Source organism: Pan troglodytes, chromosome 1, assembly GCF_028858775.2.
Source record: "Pan troglodytes isolate AG18354 chromosome 1, NHGRI_mPanTro3-v2.0_pri, whole genome shotgun sequence".
NCBI classification, from domain to species: Eukaryota; Metazoa; Chordata; class Mammalia; order Primates; family Hominidae; genus Pan; species Pan troglodytes.
This window is the reverse complement of record NC_072398.2, coordinates 128044136-128071875: the sequence shown is the minus strand read 5'-3', so window position 1 is coordinate 128071875 and position 27740 is coordinate 128044136. Positions and strand designations below refer to the sequence as shown.

The 27740-nt window shown below is 35.5% G+C and overlaps 1 protein-coding gene and 1 long non-coding RNA gene across 3 annotated transcripts in view; one reads left to right on the top strand and one right to left on the bottom strand.

The window, feature by feature from the left end:
- COL11A1 (collagen type XI alpha 1 chain) overlaps window positions 1–9708 on the bottom strand; it is a 232057-nt gene extending 222349 nt beyond the window's left edge. The window contains exon 1 of one of the 2 annotated variants that reach the window (XM_001140143.6): window positions 9177–9708. In XM_001140143.6, coding sequence (XP_001140143.1) covers window positions 9177–9282 — 106 coding nt within the window. In that variant the 5' untranslated portion in view covers window positions 9283–9708. The remainder of the gene's footprint in view (window positions 1–9176) is intronic. The other variant, XM_001139974.6, reaches the window with a different exon arrangement.
- Window positions 9272–27740, top strand: part of LOC129144171 (uncharacterized) — a 235496-nt gene continuing 217027 nt past the window's right edge. Inside the window, exon 1 of the long non-coding RNA XR_008548328.2 lies at window positions 9272–9357. This is a non-coding gene — a long non-coding RNA (uncharacterized LOC129144171). The remainder of the gene's footprint in view (window positions 9358–27740) is intronic.

The following is a 27740-nucleotide window of genomic DNA, read 5'->3' as shown; positions in this document are numbered from 1 at the left end:
ATAGTCTCAGGAAATCACAATAATATCAGCAGAAATTGGTTCAAGATACTTCCATAGACATTGAGAGTAGGTGATACACATAGCTATATATCACATCTCAGGCGGTTAGGTTATGGACAATCAAGTCATTAGCAATGTCAACAACGCCCTCACTTCATTCAGCAAAGTTTTACCAAATGCCTACTATGTGGTGGATTCTGTTCTAGATGCTTTCTGTTCTAGATGGATTCTGTTCTAGATGAAATAAAGCAGATAAACATACCTATACCAGTGATTTTAGTGTAACTAAAATATACCATGGATAGCAATATAGTATAAAAACTATGTAACTATATTCCAAAAGAATTTTACAACTATTGTCTATTAATCTTATTAAGCATTTTGAAGCTCTATATATTTCTTGTTTGGAGATGGTACTTCATAATATAATAATTCCAATATACATAAAACATATAATTTACTTTCTAACTTGAAGAATGAGTTTATTGAAATAAACATAAAGCACTTTATTTATACACACATGCACATGTACCCACACACATCCATACATTATATATATATGGATATATATATATATATATAATATATGGATAAACTGCTATTTCTAATAGCTAATAAGCAAAGTCAGACAACTAATCCCCAATAGCATACCAATCTGAGATGAAAGGTTCAATAATGAATATATGAGAGGACTATTTCCAATGATCGATTTTACAGATTGATATTATTCTCAGATTAAACTTTCTTGTTCACTAGTAGAAAAGTAAAATGATGATTTATGCTACTGTCAATACCACTACATATCTTAAGGTATTAACAAAACAAAGTTTTGGAGGTAATATAGTCACTCTGTAGCTACAAATATTCAGCGGCACCTTTGGAGAGAATGCAAAACTGTTTTCCATATGAAAAAGCTAGAGGTAAATTGAAATTTATTTACTTTTAGCAAATGAATTTAAAAAAGAGGAGTCACTACTCATGTCACTACCAACAGCATAATCTGAGGAGGTCCTCAAACTTTCAGTTCACACCATTCCAAGCTAACTCAATTTTAATCTTGTTCCAGTCTTCTGGGTAAAAAAAGAATATAATTAACCTAAATAGTTACTATATCAATGCTGTGTATTTTGTCACCATGGTAGACACTGGGGACACAAATAAAACTAGATCACAGTCACTACCCACCCAGGAACTCCTAGAAGAAGACTGACATAAGTGAGTAATTTTTAAAATAATGATGTTACATTCTCTCAGTTGATTACACTCTAAAAAAGCTTTTGGATAATCAAGTCTGACATTTTTTATGCTGAAGACAGTTAAGAGAACTTCCATACACCAATCCCCAAAAGTAGAATAAGTCCTGATGACCTTTGCAATGGATCCTGATTAGGACAAGCAATGATCTATAAGAGTTCTTTTACTTAATGAAACCAAGCCAACCACAACTGGAACTTTGAATACTAACAGATACATCTGTCAGCTTCTCCTTAAGTGAATCAAAGGAACAAAAGTAATATTTGATGGCTCCCAGAAACTCCCCTTTCAATCCTCCACTACCACTGAGGCTGAGGTTTGTCCATAAAATGGTAAGAGTAATATGGTCTCTACCACTGAACTTAAGTGCAGGCTGAAGAGTTATCTGGATTCTAACATCACCTTTTACCAGAACCTCTTTTTATTTCTCCTTGAAGGCAGTCAAGTTATTCACCCAATGACCTGGTATTTTCTGTGGTTTAGCTGCATGATGTGTACATTAATATTAGGCCCCAGGGCACCATAATCATAAGATAAGCCTAGGAGGCTGTGTAGAAGCATTAGAACACCCAGCAAAGTGAACATGGACAAATGGCCAAAAGCAAGGGCCTTGGAGAAAGCTTGGCAGCATTCAAATTCTGGGTCTACTACTTACTAGCTGTGTGACTTTAGGCAAAATCTTTCACTTCTCTGTTTTTCAGTTATCTCATGGGTAAAATCAGTATTTTGATATCAGCTTACTTCCAGGAAAACTGTCACAATTAAATAAGATTCTCTATGAAAGTGCATATGACAGAACCTTATACATACTGAGCATGTATTTGGTATTAGGGCTCACCTGGAGATATAAGGGAAAGTTTTCTGGAGCTATGATATTTTACTTAAATTTCGAAGTATAAAGTAGGAGAAGGTGTTTGCTGATGGAAGAGAATGAGATAGACATTCCAGGGAGAGTGTTCAAAGATAGGGGAGAACACAGGCAAGAGGTTTAACATCACTAAAGTGCAAGGTAAATGGAAATGGGCTTGGGGAGGTGGGAAATGGCTGGTCATGAGCCTGGACATAAAGTTATGCCACATCCTGAAGGGCACTCTAAGCCATTTAGACAACAAACTTATCCTAAAAGCCAGTGAAGTAATTGAAGATTCATTTGCATGCAAAAGGAAGAGTAACAGTCAGCAGTAGGTTGAGCTCCACTCTTAGACTCTAAAGACAGAAGTAAAGGAAAGACAGACACCACTTCAATATTTACATTTTTTCTTTCTGTGCAGAGCTATCTAAGAGCACCAAGTATGAAAATGCACTAGAGTTCTTATTAGCCAGCTACTGCTCTTTCTGGCAGTCATCCTTTCAGGAAGTCTATGTGAAAATCTGAGTGAGGAAGGAAAGCCAACTACCTCACACAGTCTAAGGTTCACTCCTTTAAGCCCGGATGTCAGTTTACCAGTCAAACAGAGGAAGGAAGCTTCCCTTGATACTCTGTGCGCTCAAGTTCTATGAATAGGGACCTTCATTTGCCTGTACAGTACAGAGCCATTCAAGAGCAATTAAATTTGGTTAAAATAAGAAAGAAATGCTTTTTAAGAAAAAAAAAAAGAAGGTTTGAGGGGACTGCAAAAGTTAATTGTGCTAAAGCACTTTTACACAGGTTTGTTTTAGTTCTCAATTGTCAAGTCGTATTTAAGCTGGTCTCTTACTCTGAAATATGATAACCTTTCCTTTCTCTAAGTTCTTTCTCCTAAATTAATAGCACTGTCTCTAATTCCATGCGCAGCAAGCAAAGAGTTTATTTTACCAGATAACAGTAGGTCTGGTGATCAGCCAATGTCTAAAGAACCACTAGCCAAGTCAGTAGTAGGCCAAAGACTGCAACTGATAAATAGATATGACTCACTAAATCACTTTAAAATTGTCTTTCATCTTTGCTACAAGCTAGTATTATTCATGTTGAGTTCTGACACAAGTGAACATATAAAAGAATACACTTACCTATATCAATAAAACCATATTAGGGTTTTGAAGGAAGGAGAAAGAAATACATTAGATGCATTCTCAAACTGAAAGTATTTTAAAATGGAAAAAAAAATACCTTTAGGTTTTGAATTAAATTGCAAGAGAATTTAGAAGGAATATGTCCTCATGTAGAAAGTGCATTAGTGTATACTGAAAGCTACACTGAAAACTGCATTGAAAGTTGACTCTTTAGTGAAAGAACTTAGGGAACATTGCAACTTTTTATAACATCAGCGTTTATCTCTCTTCTTTGCTAAGGAACAAAACTTGAATGGTCAAAAAAGAAAAAGTTTGGTTTCCTCTCACCACTCCCAACTCAGGTCACATTTCCCCAGTATTACATGAGGGAAGTGAAGGAGTAAAAGCAGAAATGCTGACCAACGCTCAGTCCCCACTTGCAGTTGCCTTGAATTCCTAATGATTACGCCAACCACGCTTGATTACTTCTCCAAAAATAAGGAGAAAATAAAAGTGTATCTAATAAAATTCTGGCTTTTAAATACCTAAACATAATCTTTAAAAATTGTATACAATGATGGAGATATCTCAGCATTTTTTAAACTCCATATTTACATAAATTGGTACAGTTAATTGTGAGTATAAAAACTCATGATAAATGCTTTCACAGTATAATCTTTAGGACCCTATGGTCATGTATTGCTTTTCCCTAAAAACAGAAAGACTCTTAATTTGGTGGGAATACTAGTTGAAGACTGGACTTCTAGAAATAAATTTTGAGATAGAAAATCAAAATTTTCCTCCCTTACATCCCTGCAATTTCACATGTGGTAATTAAATTTGTAATAGTTGTTGACAACACAACAGATATCATGGTAGCCTACTAAGAGTGACTACTTCCTATACATTAACTGCCCATTTATGCCTAAGCTAACAGATACTTATGTAATTTCAGATACTTTGACAATCCAAAATAAAAACCTTTATTAGAATTTGCACTACTACCTTCTCTCCTATTTTTTTCTTCAGTTTGCCACTTGTTTTAAAAAAAAAAACTGTTAAACAAACAACACACAAGTGTGTCATAATGATTATCTGACATTAATAAAAGTCATACTATATGTATACATAAAATATATGTCATCCAATCAATTGAAATTAACCTGAAAATATCAGAAATTTGCCATTTTTTATTTGAAATAAATATATAATTTTCTAAGCTTCTTAGAAATTCAAAGTTGGACCTAGTCTTCTATTAACAACTTTAGAGAGCATACAAAACTATGTTCTTAATCCAGCAATGAATAGAGTATTACGCCTTCTACTTTGATGTAATCTTATAAAATGACATAATTAAGAATACAAATGATCAAAAATTACCTTTCTTCAAAGGTAGTAAATACAGTATTTTAAAAATTCATTCTGTAACTATTTTCTATTTAAATTTCTTTATATAAGACATTTTCACTATATCTACCTTCTCACTAATCTAAACTCTAGCAAATATATGGTCTAATAATTTCAGACTTCGGAAATAAATATAGCGATAGTATATCGAATTCTTTCTCTTTTACTTCCTTGTAATTTCACATATGGTAATTAAATTTGTAATAGTTGTTGATTGCACAACAGATACCATGGTAGTCCATTGAGAGTGAGTACTTCCCATAAATTAAATGTCAATTTTTTCCTGAGCTAAAAGGTACTTACATTAGTTTCAGGTGTTTTGACAATCCAAAATAAAACTTTAATTCGAACTTGCACTACTAAGTTCTCTCCTTTCATTCCATTGTCTCAGACTTCTATTATTTAAAATTCTTTTGATCACCATTACAGATCTTCACTCTACTCAGAAAAACCTTGATTATTACAAGAATATTTTTATGAGGAAGAGTATTCAGCTGACAACTTTTTGTGTCTTAGTTTCCTCATTTATTGAGAAGGTAAGATTGATTAGCAATTTCTATAATTTCTAGTGCTAGCATTCTCTTTTAAAAATCTTATATAAACACCTTTTTTTAACCTTTTAAAAATTCAGCTTGTATTACACAGAGACTCTCAACCAAACTTGATTTAAATCCTTGTTATCATGAAATAGGCAGCATCTCACTAAATTAATCAGAGTGAAGAGAATTTATCCTAGGAAAAAGCAAATTTTTAGAAAAGAAAGGTGACTATTTATACAATTTTCTTAGCTAGAAAGCCAACCCATAAATTTGAAAAGAGATGTTTGCTTTGCTGTATTTTAAGGATAACTTAACATGAACAACCATGTGGTTCTATTTTAGTCACAAATTGAAGAAAATAAAAAACCGAAAAAATATTAATTTTTTACCAATTATGTTATGCAAATACATTTCTCACTTTGCTACTGCATAACTTTGTTTAAAACTATACAAATACCTTTTAGAGAATAACTTCTATAAAGTATCCCCTCAGTTAAGTATTAATTATGAAGCAAATTGTCACTTTAAGATATTAAGAAACTTAATTTCAAAACGAATGGACAACTAGGTAAAAGAATCTGTGCCACCTAAACTGAAGCTATGTGTGTAAAGCATGCAGAAAGGTGTTTCTCTTTAGTCTATATTCTTTCTCTATTATAGTCCTGATCAATTTTGAATTTAAAAAACAAATGGAAAGACATAATATTAATGAGTTTAGCAAACACTGCATTTCTTATCAGAAGCATATCTGAGTTTCTGATTTCTGATTAAGGAATCAAATGGACAAATTCGATCTCTTTGCATTGTTGGACTAGCACATACTCTGGAAGCCAGGACCATTTCACCTGCTGATCCTGGGCACTCAAAACTACACTTTTTCAGGGCTCACTATCGATTCCTGACAAGCTTCCAAAGTTCCAAGTTTGATCAGCCTTTTACAAGATACAGTATTGGCTTAACTGCCAAAGGTTAAATGTAATTTTAATTAGTAAAAAGTGATTCAATTAGATTTTTTTTTTTTTAGTGGTTGATTATAGCTAAGTCTAACTCTTACTTAAAACCCTTACATAAACTCATCTATCTTAAGATAATCATAGTGTGGTCACTATGAATTCCAGGTAAACCCCACCTCCTGTGAATAGTAAGTAATGGACTAACTGCCAAAGAATATCAATAAATCGCTGAGATACATCATTTACTTTAAAAATAAACATATATATGAAACATAAAATTGAAGTTAATGTAAATAAATACTTATAAAAATCACACTTAACCTTGTTATTCTAAATCACAGCAAGGATTGATTTTTAATGAGTATAATAAATATTTCCAAGTTATAGTTTGATTTTTCAAAGTAAAATAATATGACTAGGTATGAAGTCATAAATTTTCTTTAATCCATTCACTTTCAAGAAATTTCCCTATATTATTTTCTTTAGAGTCTAACTTTGTTTTGAACCCAGATGTTTAAAGGTTTTAATGTTTTAATTTTATATAAAAGTAGTATCTGTTTTAAATTATCTTTGTGCTTAATATCCAAATCTTATCACTGTACCTCAATGAAATCAATGTCATAGTATGATGCTGGGATATAATATCTTTATTTAGAAATTGGTATAAAATCTTACTTCAACCACAAATCTAAAGGTTATTATCAGAAGTGGACACTGGGTTTATTTTTCCCTTGTGTGGTGATTCAGGATTTGTAGCCAATGTTTTCTTTTTAAGCATTAATATACTATTATTCCCTTTTTGAAGTTAATTAAGGGATAAGAATGCCTACAAAAGTGGATTTATGTTAATATGTGGCCTCCCAGGAAAAATGAGCACTAAACAGCTTGATAAAACACATAACAAAATCTTAAAATATAAATATCTAAACTACCACTTAACTTTCAGGGCATTTCATCAAGAAGAAACCCAACAAAATCTAATCCTTATACTTTGCTATTTCTATCATTACTTGGCTTCATAAAAATAGGGAAAGTTGTTTTCCCACCATTTATTTGATGTGGTACTGGGATGCTGTTTAAAAGTGTTTCAGGTATGTTGCTAGACTGAAAATAGAAAATTTATGCATGAAAAGTACAGAAATTTGATATTAAAAAATATTCACATATCGCCACAGAAAGGCTCAATGTGGAAAATAAAAATAAATAGCTTCAGTAAAATAATCCCTGAATCCATGCAAAAGTGTCTCTCGGAGCTTGTATTTCATCCATCACCGAAGAAATTCTCAGTTCCTATAATTTTCAATAAATAGCTGCCATTACAATATTCTCATTTACATGCGTGTGTGACATGCTGAAAAAGAAATGGCATATCCATTTTTCCTTAATCAAGGGTCCTTTTCCAGTACCACTGTAGTTAAGAGGGACTTACAGAGGCCTCATGTCCCACGATAGACGCAGGAATTCTAAATAATAAACAAAACCAGCAGAGGGCAGAACTGCTGACAGAATTGACCAATCCAACCGGTGACCAGGTACCAAAAGTAAAATACAAACTTTTTGATGGATTTCACTTTCAAAGACACTCTTATCTATCCTTGAAAATGTGGAAATGAATGAATCAACATAATTAATCAACATAATAACTCCTTTCAAAATTCAAATATAGTCCTAATAGGACTTTCGCTGTATTTAGCAGGAAAAGTCACCCGAGGGAATAATCTAGCGCTGCCTGCTACTCGGGAAGCTGAAAGCCACTAAGCGTGTGGAAGGAATAACCTGGTCGCAGAGATCGGCCTCCGGGAGGGCTGACTCTCATTAGGGAGAGCTCAGATCTTGGCATCTAGACCCAGGGCCACACTCAAGTTTCTGCTAAAGCCTACGCATTTGGGCTTGACCATTTTTATCTCCCTTGACCCAACCTCGTCAGTCACCCTCCTTCCTATCCCCCAGCTTCTTTCTGCACTCCTCACAAAGCTTGCTTTCTACTCTAAGCTGTCTGGGCTCCCTGACCTCCAAAGGCTTTCGCCTGCCAGTCGATTCTAAGGCACCTAACGGACCGCTCCAGCCAGATGCCTCTTCGGGAAAGGGCGGGGGAAAGAGGGAGGGAGAAGGCGGAGGGGAGGAGTGAAGTCGCTCTCCCTCCGTGGGTACTGACAGGGTTGCAGACTTCCGAGCAGGTCTGGCCATTGAATATTTGGTGGTGCCACGTAGGAACTGTTCCTTACCTCTCCCCTCCCACCCTACCCACACCGCCTCCCCTTCCCTCCCAATCCCTAGTCCTCCGCCCCCACCCCATTTGCTTGGCGACTTTCATCATTCTCCAAGAGAACTGCACGTCCAACCTGCAAGAAGAAGCGGAGGGGTGGGGTGGGGGGAGTCACTGAAATTCAGGGGAAAGTGTTCTCCCTATCTTGAACCTATTCCTAATAATCTGCCAATTTTTGTCCACTTAAAATAGATTGACCCTCCCCCGCCCCCCAAACACACAGAGTGTTCCTAATCTTCTAGATTCAGCCCCCTGGTTTCTCTTATATCCCCAAAACTAAAACAGCCTGCTTCTCACTTGGTTGCAGACAAAGAACTTTATCAAGGTTCATTTTATACCCTTTATATTTTCTCCTCAGCTCACCCTTAAAAAGATATTCCCATTAGTTAGAATCTGAAGAAACCAGATGTGTTCCAAGGGCAGTCTAAAGACTGTGCCTCAAACAAAAGCTTTGTATAACTGCCCTTGTGTTCAAGGTAATATTTTTCCTCTTTTCAAAGAGGCTGGAAAGTGGTGAAGGGCATTTTCAGCAGGCTCTCCTCCTGACAGATCTTTTTTTCCTGCTACCTACCTCCTCTCCCTTTATTGTCCCGCCTACATTCATCTCTTTCTCCAGTTTCCAATTCCAACCTGGTAGCAGCTACAATCTGGATTGTATTTAAGGGAATTGCTTTTTTTTTTTTTTTTTCCTTGAAGAGCGGGGAGGAAGGGTAAAGTGGGGGGAGGGGCGCAGAAGCAGTAGGACCGACGGCAATCTCCCACCTCCCCAAATCCATTTTTTCTTACCTCCTCTGACCTCTCTAGCTTGGAAGAGGAAGGTCAATGCGAGGGTTGTTACGGTGAAATCCCAGAGCCACCGTTTCGTTTTCCACCTAGAGGACCACGGCTCCATCTCCGAACCCCGCACTCACAACTGTGAACTCAACCCACGAAATTGCGACTGCAGACCAACTTCGTCCTTTCCAAGGTATCGCCGGGGATGTTTGCTACACAGCCATTGGGGAGGGAGAGGGGGAAAAAGTCAAAGGGCTTTTTCTTCTAAATTTGGTGGTTTGCGTTCTTCGCGTTTCTAGCCCTTTCCTCTCCCTCTGAGTTGGCCCCACCGGCCGGGACCCTCCAGCCGCGACCCTCTGATCCTTCCTCTGCCGGGCCCTGCCTTCAGAATGAAGGCAGATGAGGGGCTTCCACCAACAAGCTGAGAGTACTGTGTGCCCCTAAAGGCTTCATGCCGTCAGTGGGCTGGACGAGTGGCTCCGGGCAGCCCCCTCCTCCGCCCACTCCCCTCCCTGCTCCCAGCTCCCCCACCCAGGGCGAAACTGACAAGCAGGCTGAGGGTCAGACCCAATCACACGCCTCTGGGGCGGCCCCAAGCCCGCCCCCGCCTCCCTCGGCCCAAGAATGAGGACTCCGAGCAGGCCCAGCCCACCAACCACCCCCCATCTCCCCACTCCTCTCCTGCCTCCTCGCCTACCAAATCCCCGAGAAAAAATGGGAGGGAGTTACGGGGGACGCGTGCTTGGCTCCAGCACTTTGGGAATGAAAGGAATTGCAGGAGAGCCCCAGAGCACACGGAGTTTTCAAGGAGCTTCTGTATTCAATAAAAACAGCTACTTGTCTACTTGCACCCGTCTGTTAGCCTCTCGCTGGTCGGCGGGAGAGGGGAGGGGTCCAGCGCCTGATCGGCCACACCGCTGGAGTCCTGGGCTGGCAGCGGTAACCTTATCCTTGTGCAAAAATCTGCTTCGTATGGCAGACGTGGAACCAGTGGACTCCTTGCGCTGCCTACTCTGAAAAGTGTTTTTATTTTTATTTTTTTAACCCAATAATTAGAAGAAAGGAATGAAGATGGAATGGAGGGACCCTAGAAGTTAAAACCTAGAGCATGTAGGGAAGTCCTCTTTGGAGATCTGAAACTGACAGGTTTATCTCTTAAACGTTTAAATTCAGCACTAGGTTCATTCAGTGGCTTTCCTCTTAAAAGAGTTGAACTGTACTCTGAGGGAGAAGGAGGAAAAAATTTATGGGAGCTGACATTAAGAGGGTGAGTAATTTAATTTTCCAGCTGATTCTGTTCTGATCCTGGATGAGGGGGTACTGAGGAGTGTGTAGAAAAGGCGAGGAAAGCAACTAGCAGAAATCTCCAAGAGGCTCGGCCCACAGCTCCTCATTAAGGGCCTGGCCCTGGCCCTCAGCCTCAGGAGCCAAAAACGTGGTCACTCCACAGTGAGAGTAATGAAGAGGGCAGGTTTCTAAATTCCCTCTCTACTTAACCCATCCTCAAAGTAATCCTCTTACACCTGGAATATAGATTCCCAAGTCACTTTTTCCACGTTAAAATCATTCCATTCTATTGACTCCTTTTTGTTCGTTAATAATTCCTAAGATGTTTCTCTCAAAGATTTTCTGGAACAGTGCCCATCAGGGTGCCAGCATACATTAGCCACTCAATAGAGATGGGTTGGATGAATGAACACATTTTTCTGTTGACAAAGACTAGAAGCATTGGCCAGGGCCTACTTTGAGTATTTAAGTCATTTAAATGCTTAAAGGCCCTCAACTAAGTTTACTGGGTACATATGTTCAATTCTACAGCTGCCACTAATCTTTAGGAACTCAGTTTTCTATTAGTCATCAAAATATGCCTCATGATCTATCAGATTATATCAAATCTCTTCATGCAGTTTAAAATTGGAAGAAAGGTGATCAAAGACTAGATCGAGCCCTTATAGGGGTATAACAGCATGAACAGAGACACATAAACTGAAGAAAGCAACTAGAAAATACCTTCAATATAAATATCACTCTCCATAACAAAGAACTACTCCCTTATCAAGAAGCTATCTCTTAGATCACAGGTAAAAAAATACTTGACATTTGTAATGCTGTTGGCAAAATGTTTGGGATGCCTCATATCAGCTGCAGAGAAATATCATCAACTAGTTCTTCAGATTACAACCTTAAACTGTTGGTTAAAATAATTTAATATCATATTGCATTTGAACCTGAAATGCACAATTACAAATTAAGACCCTTACAGTAAAAATATATGTATTTACCATCTTCATTATCCCTCATCGTCTCACAGATGGAAAATTTGTATATATTGGCTGTGTCCAAACTTGTGTACAAACTGATTTTTCTGTCGAATCTTCGGATATTTTAAAAATTACTTTTTACATCTTCTCTCAAATGTAAAATAGTGAAATGAATGCAAATTTAGAAATACGTATTTGTGAAGCTGCCAGAATTCTAAATCAATTCAATAGCCAGAGAGAGTTACGGTGCTTGTAGCAACATGTACAAATGGTGTTCCAAATTGTCTCTTAATAGCTCTCAAATTTATTGAGAGTTCTGGGGCCTGATACTGTTCTAGAAGGTGAGAAATGATGCAGTCAATCTAGCAGTCCCTACTTTCTGGTCACAACTCAGACCTTCTCACTGCTGTGAAAGGGTCCTTTCAGGCAAAGCATCTTGGGTGAATAGAGTTATTACCACCTTATGCTCTCTGTACTTTGTGGTCTGAATTCCTCTGGCCACTGCCCAGCTAGGCATAATCTGGGTCTCAATGAATGCCTCTAGAAGGAAACATAGCAAATTCATGGTGAGGAATAATTATATCTAAGCCCTGTAGCCTGTTGCTAGATGCCAGATCTAGAGCCTCCCTAGGAACCAGCCCATGGATTTACAGGAGATTAACTCAGTGAAAGAAAGGATAATACTACACAACAATGGGAGCAGGGGAAGGCCAGAAGAGAGGCACCTTAGCTAACTTCAACTTCACACAGGGGAACTTCCAATGGCATCATTTCCTGGGCCATCTTTCAACCAGTCCTTGCTAATTGTTTATGTGTAGATTCAAAATATAATAAAACAGGCAGTTTTCCTGACATAAGTCTTTAGTTTGAAGCACAATCGGTGATATTTTCCTATTTTGTCACATTTACAAATAATGATGTTTAAAGTAATTTTTTCAGCTTTGTAGAATTAGTTGTTATTGGCAAGATTTTCAAAAACAGGATTTGAAAAGTAGAGAAAAAATAGTAATTTTTCTGTAGCAGCATTTTAAATTAACCATTCGTCCATATTGGCTTGTCAGAGAAACTGAGATAATAATTTGACAATGGATTGGGAGGTCAAAGTAAGGAAACTTAAAGTTCTAAACAATCTTCAGAGCCCACAGAACTTTATGAAACATTGTAAAAAGCTCATAAACCATCCTTCACATCTTCACAAATCTCTAGGAATCAGGGGAGCTGGACTCAGAACCAGTGTTTGAAACATTAAGACCTCTACAACCAAAGGGAGACTGAAGACACCTTGACAATAGCTGGATGCCCCTAATACGAATAGTATTAAAATATTGACAGAACTCTATAACAATCCTTAAATTACTACAGCTAGAATTAGGGGAAAGAAGAAGTATATTAGGTAACATGATTTTATAAACAGTGCATCATCTTTTAAGTCACTTGGCATGTATTCCCTTTTTCTCATACTGATGTTTCATCCCCCTATTTTTGATATAGATAGATAGATAGATAGATATAAATTAGGTATTTTCTCTAAACGTTTTACTTTAATTAAAATTACATCATGAAATGTGATTTGTTGAATGAGAAATTATGGGGTGAGGGCTCTTGCACACACCAGAAATACTTAAAATGTTTAAAACAAAATTGCTTTTGCATGTAATCCCTCTCTTAATGTGCCTAAAGGTTTGCCTTTCTTGCCCTTTTCTGAACTTTAGGTCAATTATTTTGAGAAGGAAATGACTAAGCAGTCTGACATTCATTTTATAGTTTTTCTAATACATGAGTGGCTAGAAATTAGTCTCTGTTTAAAAGTAAAGTTAGTCTCTCTGACCTCACAGATGGGCCATTGTATTGTAGCGTGGTAGTGGAAGAGGGACAGAGAAATTTATTTCCATAGTCTAGCCTAGCTCACAAAAACCTTACAGTAAGGGTTGGGTAATTTTTGGCAACATTACTCTGAAATAACTTATAGAACATTAGGGGAATCCAAATTTAGCCCAATTTCCATTATACAACAATATCTTCAGATGAAGAAGATTTTTACCTTCTTCTGTTGGAGTGTTGAAAGAGACATCTCAGAGATGACAGATGTATCCTGTTTAAAAGGACCTAAAATAAAATTGGATCTAAATGAACACCAAACAAACAAGGAATATGGCCTTGTATGTTCATGTTATTTCTGTTAAAAATATATTTTAGTTAGCTATATTCACAGGAAGCTATTAGAGTTCCTTTTCATAATTGTCCAATCAAAGATAGAAGGGAGAAATAGAGAATGGAATAATTCAAGGTAAAAACTTAGATATATTTTGGACTTTTGTCAACATACCTTTACTCTCTGTATCTCTTTTTTTCTCAAATGAATGCATTTGGCATTTACTAAGCTCTTAGGGCATCCTGGGAATGTGTGTCAGCAAAAAATGTAACATGGCTTTTTACCAAGTTGTATAGGGCAGCAGGAATACCTCTATTATTAGAGGTAGAAGAATGGATTTTACATGTTTTAGTAAACTATTTTCTAAATGGTTAACTAAAGGAAGTACCACAACACTACTAATGTATAACCAAGATATTTTACTTTCTATAGTGTTCCAACTATCACTTGAGTAGTATTGACTTGATTCACATTGGTTATTCCTAACAAAATAAGTTTGCTGAAGGTAGAGATGTTAGCATCTTTAAAGGGATAATTTAAGAATTTATTCATAACAATTTCATAATTTTTTAAATTTAATTTTCATAGTTGAATGAGAATGTACCACTAATTTTCCTTTGACATTACTTTATAAATAACAAAAGGCAACAAGATACCAAATACATCATTACATTATTTCTAAAATAGGTAGGATCCTCTTTCTCACCTCTATCATTTCTTCACAGATTGATCCACCCCGATACCATTTGACAGTATTCTTGACTTGAAGTGAATATTATTTCTAGACATCGTACGTAATTGTTTTATGCCTCCACCATTCGCACCTAATCATTTAAGTCTGAAACCAAATGCATGTGCATCAAAAATCTGAAGACTCACACCAGATAGTTTTCTGAAACATATGCAATATTTCTGTTATTTTTATATGAGTCTTATACATTCCACAACAAATGCCAAATACAAGATTTAAGGCCGGCAAATATGGTTAAATATTGAAATAGATCTGATTTTTAAAACATCTGTATTAAATAACTTCAACTTAATTTGTTTTGCAGATTTTCAGTGTTTAATAACCCTCCCAATATTATGCTTTTTGCCAGTAGTGGTATGGTGAAATTATTGCACTTTCAAATGCTGGACAAACAATAGATACTATTTCAAAAGCTTTCACAGTCTAATTTACAAAGACTGGAAAATTACATATGAATATAAATGGTTGGGTTCCAAAAAAAAAAACATTTAGTATAAGAGTATTTTGTTAAAAACAAAATGCATTTTCCAGCATAGGAAAATTCCTTTTATTTAAAATACTTAATGGTTTTTTGTTAGTCTTCATAACATCTTCATGAGATAGGAATGTAGCAATTTTAATGATTTCATTTTAATGTTGAGGTCTGGGATACTTAAAGTTCAAACTAGGAATACCAAAACAGATTTTATATGTGAAAACATTTATATTTTTACACATCTGCTCTCATTATTAATTCTGCTCTTATAAATTATGCATTTTAGAATTTGATTTATATTTTTATAAGTTAAATATTAAAATGAATGAAATCTCTTTAAATCTCTTAAATAAATCTTAAAATTAAAAGATAATGCCATCGATTGTACCTAAAGCTTTCAAAATGTCGAGTTATATCTGTGGATGAATTTTTATGAATAAAAAAGATAAATAATAATGAGCAATTTTTATCCTGATGCCAAACCTCAGGTTTCTCTTTCTCTTAGGATTTTAAAATCATTTTATAGCTTTATATGCATTTCCAAAGATAAAATACTGCTGGAATTAACCCAAAGTCATGTTTTATTTTCCAAGAAGAAAAAGAAAAAAAAAGGAATTCAATGTGTTAAAGAGGTGAAATAAAATCATAATTATATCAATATTTTGTAAATACATGAACATCTTGAAAGCCGTAAGTACTAAGCAAGGACTTCTATTGCAAAGCATAACCCTCTAAATTGGAAAACATATCCAGTATTACATAACTGTTTTTGTATAACATAAATTCTTTGAGAGCAGAAATCCTCATTCTATACTATATTTTCAATGTCTTGGTTTCCCCTTCTTATTGTGCTCCATATGAATTTGGTAACATTTATCTTAGTTGCTCACTTTAATTTTCATTTAGATTTAAAACACAAAAGTGCCAATTAAAATGATTTTGTCCATCATTTTAAAGCATTAGATCTTCAGATATGAATTACTATGTACCTAAGACCCAAGCTTGGATTGAAACTCCAGGATGTTACTGATAATACCATGGGGCTTCTACCAATTTAGAAGGAAGACTAAACATCTATACCACCTGTGAAACTATCAAGACAAAGTTTGACATATTTCATGGGGTGGAGTTCATTGCAATATTTTACTAAGTCACAGTTGAAAACTTCAGGACCAATTCTGTTGATAGGATGTATTAAATTTAGGTCTCCTCCTCATCTCCACCATCTCATGAAAATAAGGATCCTGTATAGTTTGTGTGTAAACTTACATGAGCTCTGATATTGACAACCAAAAAGCACTACTTCCCGTGTTCTCCATTGTCTTTCCTTGTTATTTCTACACAATAATTCCGCAACAGGATATCTGAATACATTTTGATAAGTGGATAACAACAGAAAAAATATCAAGAAATTCAGTTTAGAATTTCAAATTTTGGAGTTACAAATAATAACTCAAAAGTGTATATTTTATATGTAAACATATTTATGTTGTAGTAAGAGTAAAAATAGTTATACTAAAAAGTCATATATATGCACGGATAGTGATTTCATAAATATTTGAATAGGACATTGTCCTAAATTCTAGAACCTTATATTCTAGCACAGGAAGAAAATATATTAATAAATCAATTACCTAAGAAATGTATTAATAAGTGAATTAATTACATAGGAAAAATCACTTTCTGTAAGAAATCGCTTGCAAATTGTGATTTCTTACAGAAGACGACTTTTAAAATAAAATCTACATTCTTCAGTACTGTCTTCAACAGATCTTTGAGATTATAACTTAAATAAAATTTAATTGGCCAGGCGTGGTGGCTCACCCCTGTAATCCCAGCATTTTGGGAGGCCAAGGCGGGTGGATCACAAAATCAGGAGATCAAGATCATCCTGGCTAACACGGTGAAACAGCATCTCTACTAAAAAATAAAAAAAACTAGCCAGGTGTGGTGGCGGGTGCTTGTAGTCCCAGCTACTTGGGAGGCTGAGGCAGGAGAATGGCATGAACCCAGGAGGTGGAGCTTGCAGTGAGCCGAGATCGCGCCACCACACTCCAGCCTGGGCGACAGAGTGAGACTCTGTCTCAAAAGAAAAAAAAATTAATCATGTGATGATAGAAAATATTTTAAACACACACACAGAAACACTTAACTAGATAACATAGATAAACACTTTACTGAAATGTAAACATTATCCAAAAATTTAATGATATATATTATAGTGTTGGGAACAAATGTATAGCACTTTTTTATTGTTTTTAAATAACATTTTAGTCTCTAACCACAGAACAGAAATGATACTTGTTATTTTTTAAAACCTGGTTCAGTCTTTACTCCAACCTACTTTGTAGCAATATTTCTGAGGAATATTCAGTATAAATGCCTTTGCTACTTTCTATTCTCATCATTTATAGATATTTTTATTCTATTTTTATTCCAAATCTATTGCCAAGACATTTTCCTGAATATTGTTGCCAGACAACATTATTGTTCAAAATCTTAGAGGTTAAAACGGGGATAAAAATATCAATGTTTTTTCAAGAAAACTAATCAACATGGGAGAAAATTGCACCTCTCAAGGGAAAATGCTAGGCATTGGTAGAAGAAAAAGATGAGCAGAAGGTATATGGAAACAGGAAAGAAAACACTCTTAGCAGTCTTTATAAGTGAGAAATATTGAAGGAAGGGAGTGCTGCTCTATGATTTGTTTTCTTAAGTATATCTATTTTCTTGCTTCAAGTAGAACCATTTAATTGCTTAGTAGTTTGGCCACTACAGAACTTGGGGTCTTCCTGCTGGAGACAGGTAACCTTGACTAAAACTATCTGGAGATGTACCATAAAATACAAAAACTCAGTTGGGGAGTGGGGGTCTATAAACAGCCAATGGATAACTATCACCCATCACAAAGGAATTACAGGTGAGAAATTGCCAGCATCTCAGTGTGTGTGTGTGTGTGTAACCAATAAAATTCTGTGTCATTTATCTAAGAAGCATGACACTCAGCACGTATGTTCTGGGTTTCTAACATTTAAAAAAATTCTCATAATTCTGTGGATTTTTTAGGCTGAGCTAAGTTGTCCTGCTGTTCACTGTGTGTCAGCCAGGATCATACAAGCACTTGAGCAATTGCATTGAACTTGGGGGAGATTGGCTAGTCCTGATACATAAAAGACAGGTACATTCACATGTCTAGTGGCTCAGCCGAGGTGGCTGGAAATGCTGGAAGTGCTGAACTCTGACTGAACCCATCTCTCTATTAGGCTAGTTTGGCTTGCTAAATGTTAGTTCAGGGCTGCAAGACAGTATAATCAGAAGCAGAAGCAGGAGACCTCTTTAATGCTAAGCTCAGAAGTAGTATAATCTCACTTCTGCAGCATTTCATAGGTCAAAACCAATAATGATGAAAACCCAGATTTAGTAGGAGGAAAAGAGTAATATACAATTACAGGCATGGCAAGAATTATCAGCAGCCTTTTTTTGGATATAATTTAACACAGCCTATGCAAAGTATACTTACCTCCTCATAATTCCCCCAAACTTCATTCAATTATGTCATCAGCCTCAAAGTACAGTGTCTCATGATTGAATAAGATCCAGATGTAGATGAGATGTGGAGGTACATCTCCTCTTAATCTAGAAATCTGTGAACTAAAATGACAAGTTATCTGTCATCCACAAAGGACAATCTCATTCGAAAAGGGAGGAACTGGAAGGCACAGAAATCACAGTCCATATAAGTTACGAAATTCAGCCTGATACTTTTGCCAGTTCTCTATGGGAGCTGGAGATTTTTTTTTGTTACAACCAAATTATGCTATCTTAGAGTTGTTTGATAATTTGTTATTCTTTACAGTTATTGGTTCAACCTTCTGGGTTCTGTATATGCCCTGTGAGATGAACTTCTTCCATAAGAAAAGGTCTGTGTTTATAGCTCAGTAGCTTTCAGAGCTTTCCTCCTATTCATAAATAGTTGAGACTTTTAATGGCCTTTTTTCATTTTGACCTATATTTGTGCCTTTTAATCAACTGATGTTACATTTGTTAATAAAATGTTCTTAAAACCTTTGTGGATTTCCTATAAATCTTATTGGAGTTCATTTGATTCACTCAAAGCCATATCCACAATTCTTCTAAGACAAACATTTACCTAATTTTGGCAATTCTACTTTCTGAAACCATGCCCTTAGGAAGTGTTTTGTTTAGCTGAGGGGTTATATAAAACATATCCTAAATGTTTATGAGATTTTCAGAAAGTTTTTTTACAGGTATAGCCTTGACTTTTTCTTGATTCACTCTGAGGTCCATGCAATTGGCTGAATTATTGATTTGATTTTTTCCTTGAGATCCTCTCTTATCTTGAAAATCTTTTTGCTGAAGCCATCTATGTTTCCTAGGCCATCTATATTTCCTCTGAATTCTGTTTGAAATAAAATAGTGTTTTAGTTAGTTTATGTCTCTCTTAAAATATACTGTTAAACAGAAAACAATGGAATCAAATGCCAGTATCAATATTCTAATGAAAATCTCATTAACCAATTTTGATATTGTGAAATACATATTTGTTCTTCATCTCCATTTCTTGGCACACACCTTCTAAAACCCTTGAAATCTCTTAAGTGATAAGTTCCTTTATATATGCTAATGAGATAACTGGTTGTGGGGACTAGGCTTCTTGATAGCCTCACAATGGGGGATAGTCAGCCAGGGAAAACATCCATGTCAGTAGAGGATTGGAACTTTTACTCTCATTCCCCAACCTCTGGAGAGGAAAGAAGAGTTGAAGATTGTGTTGATTGCCAGTGGACAATGACATAATCAATTATGACTTCTTCATTAAGCCTCCTTCATTTAGCCTCCATAAAAATTCAAAAGGACTGAGTTTGGGGAGCAGTGGAGCTTTCAGATAACCTCATTTAACTCAGGTGCCTAGAGAGTAGCACCCCAGATAGGAAATGGAAGCTCCATGCCTCTTGATGCATACCTTGCCTTGTGCATTTCTTCCTTCTGGCTGTTTATCTGTATCCTTTATAATATCCTTTATAATAAGTGGGTAAATTAAAGTGTTTTCCTGAGTTCTGTTGAGCCACTCTTGCAAATTAATCAAAACTGAGGAAGGGGCCATGGGAACCCCAATTTTTAGCTGTTTAACCAGAAGCATGGGTCATAGTTTTATGCTTGTGGTCAGCATCTACAGGTGAGGGGTACTCTTGTGGGACTGAGCCCTGAAGACTGGCTTCTTGGTTCATAGTTCAAAAATAATAATAAATAATAATAATTACATCTGAGTATGTCTACCTCATTCAAGAGGGTTAAACTCATCACTGACAGTGTCCAATTGTAGCTAAATATAAGGCTAAAAATCAACAAAAACTTAAAATTTGTTATGCCTCCCTATTAACTATTTTCAATTTCATTTCTCTCAACACTATGGCAATCTCCCACTTGAAACAAAACCAATTTTTTGGTGATTCTGGTTACATTTTAAACTTTTAATCTATTCAACTGCTCTGGAAGCTCTTTCAAACAGATTTAGTATTCTCTTTCTACATACTACCCAAAATATTTGCTTTTAAAAAAAGACTGAATTATAACCAATATTTGTTAAATGATGCAAAAAAAGAATTAAAGAGCCCATGTAGAGAAATCAATATTTATATAACAAATATTAGAATCATGAGCTGGGCACAGTGGCTGGTTCCGGTAATCCCAGCATTATAGGAGGCCGCGGTAGGGGGATCACTTGAGGCCAGCAGTTTGAGATAAGCCTGGCCAACATGGTGGAACCCAGGAAGCAGAGGTTGCAGTGAGCCGAGATCATCCCACTGCACTCCAGCCTGGGCAATGGAGCAAAACTCTGTCAAAAAAAAAATTCATGAAATTATTAATCTTCCACATATAATTAAACTATGATGACAATAAAACACAAAGAAAATTTTACGTTGGCCAATTTAGTACAACAAACAGATACTCTACTCTCTAACGTAGTTTTTGTTTTGTTTTGTTTTGTTTTTGAGATGGAGTTTCATTCTTGTTGCCCATGATGGAGTGCAATGGTGTAATCTCGGCTCACTGCAACCTCTGCCTCCCAGGTCCAAGTGATTCTTGTGCCTCAGCCTCCCAAGTAGCTGGCATTACCGGCATGCACCACCATGCCCAGCTAATTTTTGTATTTTTAGTAGAGACAGTTTTCACCATGTTGGTCAGCCTGGTCTCAAACTCCTGACCTCAAGTGATCCACCCGCCTTGGCCTCCCAAAGTGCTGGGTTTACAGACATCAGCCACTGTGCCCGGCTTCTAACGTGGCATTTTAAGAGTGATGCATAGCTGTATGATATAGATGTAACAATAGATCCATGTGATAGATCTATTCTAACATTAATAAGAAAAGTAGCGACAAGCTAAGCTTAGGAATGAGAACACTTTTTATTTGCAAATACAAGAGTCATGCATATGTATACAACTCCAAGTAGAACAGCAATAATATGGTTTAGAGAAAACTTTTTTTTTTTTTTTTTTTGAGTCGGAGTCTCACTCTGTCACCCAGGCTGGAGTGTAGTGGCATAATCTCAGCTCACTGCACCTCCGCCTCCCGGATTCAAGTGATTCTCCTGCCTCAGCCTCCTGAGTAGCTGGGGTTACAGGCACCTGCCACTACATCTGGCTAATTGTTGTATTTTTAGTAGAGATGGGGTTTCACTATGTTGGCTAGGCTGGTCTTGAATTCCTGACCTCAAGTGATCCACCCTCCTAAGCCTCCCAAAGTGCTGGGATTACAGGCGTGAGCCACCTTGCCCTGCCAGAAAACTGTTATTTTTTTACACCTATTAGATAGCAAAGTAAACCAAGTCACATTTTGGTTCTCTTGTAAAATATCCTGTAGACTATGTATCATTCAAATAAATTGAAGCCTGTGTCTCCTGCTTTTAAATAATGATCCTTGCAAACTAAAATCTTAAGTTATTGCAATTTTCAAAGCATGGTAAGTTAAGCATCTGTAGTGGGAAGAAAAACCTCCAATTTTGTCAAAGATGTTTAATTTCTAGTGATAATTATGTAATTACCAAAAGTTCAAGAAACCTCATATTTAAAAACTACGTTTGACATTTCAAATTTAATAGCTCAAGACAAAAACCCATAGAAGAATTAGAAGATGATAGCAAATAAGGCAGAGTAAACAGATCTAATGGCCTATCTCTCTAGAGAGAGATCAAAAAACCAAGCAGAACTGTTGGAATCAACTTTGTTAAAACTGAAAAATAAAGGTTTACAGAAACAGGAGAATGCTGAATCAAGAGAAAGGGAACATAAAAATTAAAAGAAGGATGTGTAGCATTTTTATTTGCATTTGCTTCATCTCCCACTGGCACAGCCTCTATTCCCAATGTGCCTGGCAGAGGGAGCAAAGCAGATCTCATTCTCAAAGAATGTTATCCTGTATGGGAGCTACTTGAAGGATTAATGAGAAGTGTTTGTCTTTATTTTATCTAACTCAGAACTCGCACAGCAGGCATTCCTCAAGCATATTGTAAGGTAAACAAATAAACAAACAAAGAAAATGAACAATAAAAAACTGCAGCTGCCTAGGGCAAAAAATTAAGGTTGAAGAAAATAAGAGTGCCCAAAGTCTGGAAGGAAAAGCTAAGGAAAGTGTTTCTTTGAATAATTATAACAATTTTAAGCAGCTCTATATTGTGGGGGAAATTTAGAAAGCAACAGCGTATAATTTGGGCAAAACATTTACTCAGAAAAAGACCAGAGAAGACCCAAATCATTTATCCCTGGCTGACATCTAGTCTTAGTGTTTGAAGGAAGGGAAGGCTAAGGTAGAGTTTTAAATGGGCTGGCTAAGCAATAAAAGAGTATCCCAGCACAGAAGAAATCTGCAAAGACTGGGATGACAATCTCTCTGGCTCCCTTTCCTTCTTCCTCTCTTTATTTCTCTCTGTCTCCTCTTGGTTTATCAGAAAGTCTTTGACAAAACACTAGCTGTACACAAACTAAAGAAACAGGGATTTAAGAGGCAAAACATAAAGAAGTTACAGACCTTTAAAAATAGTTTAGAAAAGACACTAAACAAATATCCCTGTCCAAATTCCAATGGCCTCTTTTGCAGAAATGGAAAGGTTGGTACTCAGATTTCACACAGAACTGCAAGGGGTTTTAAATAGCCAAAACAATATGGAGAAAGCAGTGTTGGAGGGCTCAAAATCTTCCCAACTTCAAAACTTGCTAATCAAAGCAGTGTGATATTAGACATATTGATCAATGGAATAAAATTGATCATCCAGAAATTGATCCATATATTTTATAAACAGTTAATTTTGACAAGGATGCCAAGATCATTCATTAGGGAAAAAGTACTATCTTCAACAAATGGTGCTGAAATGATTGGATACCCATGTGCAAAAGAATGAAATTGGATTCTTACCTCACATCATATGCTAACATTAACTTGAAATGGATCAAGTAAATATAACAGCTAAAATAATAAAAATTCTTAGAAGAAAACATAAGGGTAGGCTTCAGGATCTTGAATTTGCCAAGGCATTCTTAGGTATGGCACCAAAACCAGGAACAGCAAAACAAAAAATAAATAAATATGACTTTGTCAAAATAAAAAATTTTGTTTATCAAAAGATACATTATCAAGAAAGTGAAAAGACGACCTACAAAATGAGCAAAAATATCTGCAAATCATATATCTGATTGTCATCTAATATAGAATATATAAAGAGCTCTTACATTCAACAACAAAGATAAACAACCCAGTTTTCACCCATTTTGAATGGGCAACCCATTTTAAAACAACCAATTTAAAAATGGGCAAATAACTTGAGTATACAGTTCTCTTAAGAATAGGTACAAATGGCCAAGAAGAACAAACAAGTATGTCCAACATTATTGGCGTTCAGGGAAATGCAAATCAAAACTCTGATGAGGTGCCACTTCACAACCATTAGAATGGTGATAATTTTTATTTTTATTTTTATTTTTATTTTATTTTGAGACAGGATCTTGCTGTGTCAATCACACTGCAGTGGCACAATCATAACTCACTGCAGCTTCAACCTCCTGGGCTCAAGTTATCTTCCCACCTCAGCCTCCCAAGTAGCTGGGACTACAGGTGTGCCACCACACCTGGCTTTTTTTTTTTTTTAGTAGAGATAAGGTCTTGCTATGTTGCCCAGGCTGTCTCTATCTCCTGAACTCAAGCAATTCTTCCTCTTCAGCTTCCCAAAGTGTATGCCTGTCCAGATAATTTTTTTTAATGAAAACAACTAATATTGGCAGCAGTGTGAAGAAATGGGGAGCTTCTTTCTTAACTGGGGAGAATGTAAAATTTTTTAGCTGCTGTGGAGCTGGTTTCTAAAATAGTTGAACATAGAATTCACATATGAGCCAGTAATTTCACCCTCAAGGATATGCACAAAAGAATTGAAAGAAGTACTAAAAAAAACATGTATACATATATTCATAGCAGCAATATTCACAATAGCCAAAAGGTGAAAATAATCCAAATGTCTATCAACAGAGGAATGGATAAACAAATTGTGACACATACATAAAATAGAACATTATTCAACCATAAAATGGAATTAAATCCCAATATATTACGGTATGGATGAATATTGAATATATTATGCTAAGTTGAAAGAATCCAAACACAAAAGATTGCATGCTATGTGATTCATTTATATGAAGTATCTATAATAGTTAGGTCCATGGAGACAAAAAGCAAATGTGTTGGCAAGGGCTGGAGAGAGAGAGGAGTAAGAAGTAACTGCTTAATGAGTATGGGATGTTCTTTTGTGGCAAGGAAAATGTTTTATAGCTAGATAGATATGGTGATTGCACAACACTGTGATTGTACTAAATGCCACTGAATTGTTCATTTTAAAATAAATGATTGAATGTTATATGAATCTTCAATTTTTTAAAAGACTCTTACTATTGGGTACAACTTTTTTCTCACTTTGTAAAAATGGCTCAAATTTTTCTAGGAAAACATATGGCACAAAGACTAACATGTACTTATTTAACAGAAACTACTTTAAAAAAAACATAAAATATTGCCATAGATTTGGAGAAAAAAATAGACAAATTGCATAGTACCAGAGGTTTTCTGTTGAAAGAAAGAACAGATGTTTCTAACATGTCTCAGGTTATGATTTTGGTAGATGAACTGCCTCAATAATAAAACAGCAAGGATGAATTTTGTGGGTGTGGTCAATAAAAGCAAGATGTACTGGAAACAATTTAAAATACTCTTTAATAAAATAATGTTTATTAACAAAACAGTTTAACTGTTTTAGTGTGCCTGTTATGAAATCAATAAAGGAAAAGAAAGATTCTGAAGTTACAATCAGAAATATTATTATATGAAACATTCGTTTGCCAAATTATTCACAAAGAAACCATTGCAGTTAAGCAGTAGTAAATGAAAGGCACAAGGATGTCATCAATGAGAATAATGTTACTTTTTAAATATGTTTAAATATAGTGAACTATAATATACCATCTCTTCCTGTCCTTTGATTGCAATGTGTGCAAAACAAACATGTTGAATCATCCAAATATGGAGGGATAATAAAACAATAGGCCACCTGTTTTTATAAAGTTTTATTTGAACATACAAAAAATACACCTGATATGATATTTCATAAGATTGGAGGTATTAAAGTATTTAAGAGATTGATGAGCACAATTAAAATTATAATTTTCTGTTATCACGCACCCCAAATCATCTCAAATTTACTGAACTTTTTTGATGATAAGTAGTTTGTCATTACTGTTTAATCTAAGAAAATTTTTAATCAATTTTTACATATTGAAATATCCCTTCAAGGTAAAAAGGACATTTTAATAATGACTAAGAAAGCAATAGCTTTTTAATAGAAAGAAAGTTATACTATGGAGAGAGCATTTTGAAAACAGAATTTTGGAAATGTTTCTGCTATTATGCAATCTTAATGGCCCAAACTACATGTTACTTACAAAATTCTCATATTGCTATTCCCCTAAAAATGGAAAGCGATTTTTTAGCTATCTAAAATCTTCCAAATAAATATTTTTAGTGGATTGGAAATCATTTTTTAAAAAATACCAATCAAAACTTCCTAAAATTTTCAAGATCATTTCCAACTTTAAGAAAAACAATTAGGTCATGAAAGACTAAGAAATGACAATCGTGATTGATTATGGAGAGTAGATCTTGTCCACTTACAACAACTGAAATCAAGATAAATTAAATGTGGAGCAGTATCTTTGATGTTTCATATATCAATAAGTAAAGTCAAGATTTTCAAAAATAATGAACCAATTTCTACCACATATTTCTCACTGACAATATTGTCCATTTTTTATATTTTAGAGAACAAATGTCAATACCATAGGAAAGAAATTTACCATTAAGAAATAATAATAAGGTTTAATTTTATTATTTAGTCTATGTTTATCCATTTTTCCAGGTTTATTTTTGTATATATTTTAATATATTTAATGTAAAATACATGAATATATAGCATTAAGATTTATGTATTAATATTCGTGTGTATGTGTATACATACACACATTACTAGGTTTTTTTTTTGTATATATGCTACTATGACTCAGTAAATGTCAATTCCAAGTTGGTACCTTAGTTTAAAAGGGTATTCCATCACTCTCTTAGGCCAGCAACTTTTAGTGATGCAATATTTAGTAGAACTGGTGGATTCCACTGCCATATGTTTATTGCTAAGCCTCCTTTGTTGCTGAAAAGTGGATTTCTGTGTCTGATGTAATGTTATGCATACTGTGTTGGTAAATTAAATACTCTGTAATCTAGCTGAATCCATGTAGACAGGAAAGAATAACTTATACCTATGGATGTGATTTAATACAGTCAAGATGAATTGCTGCCACTCTGATGGTTTGTTATCAACTTACCACCAAGTGGCTGGTTGGTTTCTTTCAAAGATGGTTCTATATGAGAGACTCAGTGCTGGTCATGCTTTTGATTGAATACCATCAGTGGAAGTAATTTATCTGCTTTTTTTTTAGTGGGAGTCCACTGTTGGGCCCATACATAGCCTCAATTTCTGTCATCATGGTACTTCTATTATTAGGCTCATTGTGCCAGCACTGGGGTAGCCAATTATAGATGCTGGCTTTTGTCAACTGGCCAAATCATTTTGTCTAATTAGGTTAGTGTCTCTCTCACTGTGAATGTTCTCTTGAACATATTAACATGTAATACAAAGATCTTTAAACTGCATTCCTACACAAATGGCTCCAGATTCTTCAACTAAAGCTTTCTATGTAAGTCATACATTTTTTTTGCCACTACTGATATTCTAATACCATAAGGACTTCTGGTTACTATAGCTGAAACATCAGAGCTGCTTACTCCACAGCCTAGATGTACTGAAGAGCCCTATCCTGCTCTGAGCCCTATCCAAAGCTAGCAGCTTTTTTTTTTTTTTATCACCCAGTGAATAGACCAGGACAGCATTCATAAGTGTGGAATATACTGCCTCTAAAATTTGAAGAGACCTACCAAGTGTTATCTTTTCTTCTTAGTGGTGGAAGATATGACATGAAATGATTTTTCTTTTACTTTGGAGGAAATGTCCAGGCATGAAACAGGCAACTAGACCCATAAAATCTTTACTGATACAGCAGGCCCTGAATCTCCATATTTTTATCCCTCACCCTCTGTAGCACATATGACTTGTCAAGATCTCCAACATAGTTAACACTATGGTTACTCAGTTTAATATGGTGTTATCAATATAGTGGACAAATGCATAATTCTGCAGAATGGTCAGATTTTACAGCATCATCTGGCTGGCTATATTATGACAGAAGTTATGAGAGTTCATAAAGCCCTAGGTCTAGGCTGTAAATATATATTACTTTCTGTCCCAAATGAATTTGAAGGGTTCCTAATCCT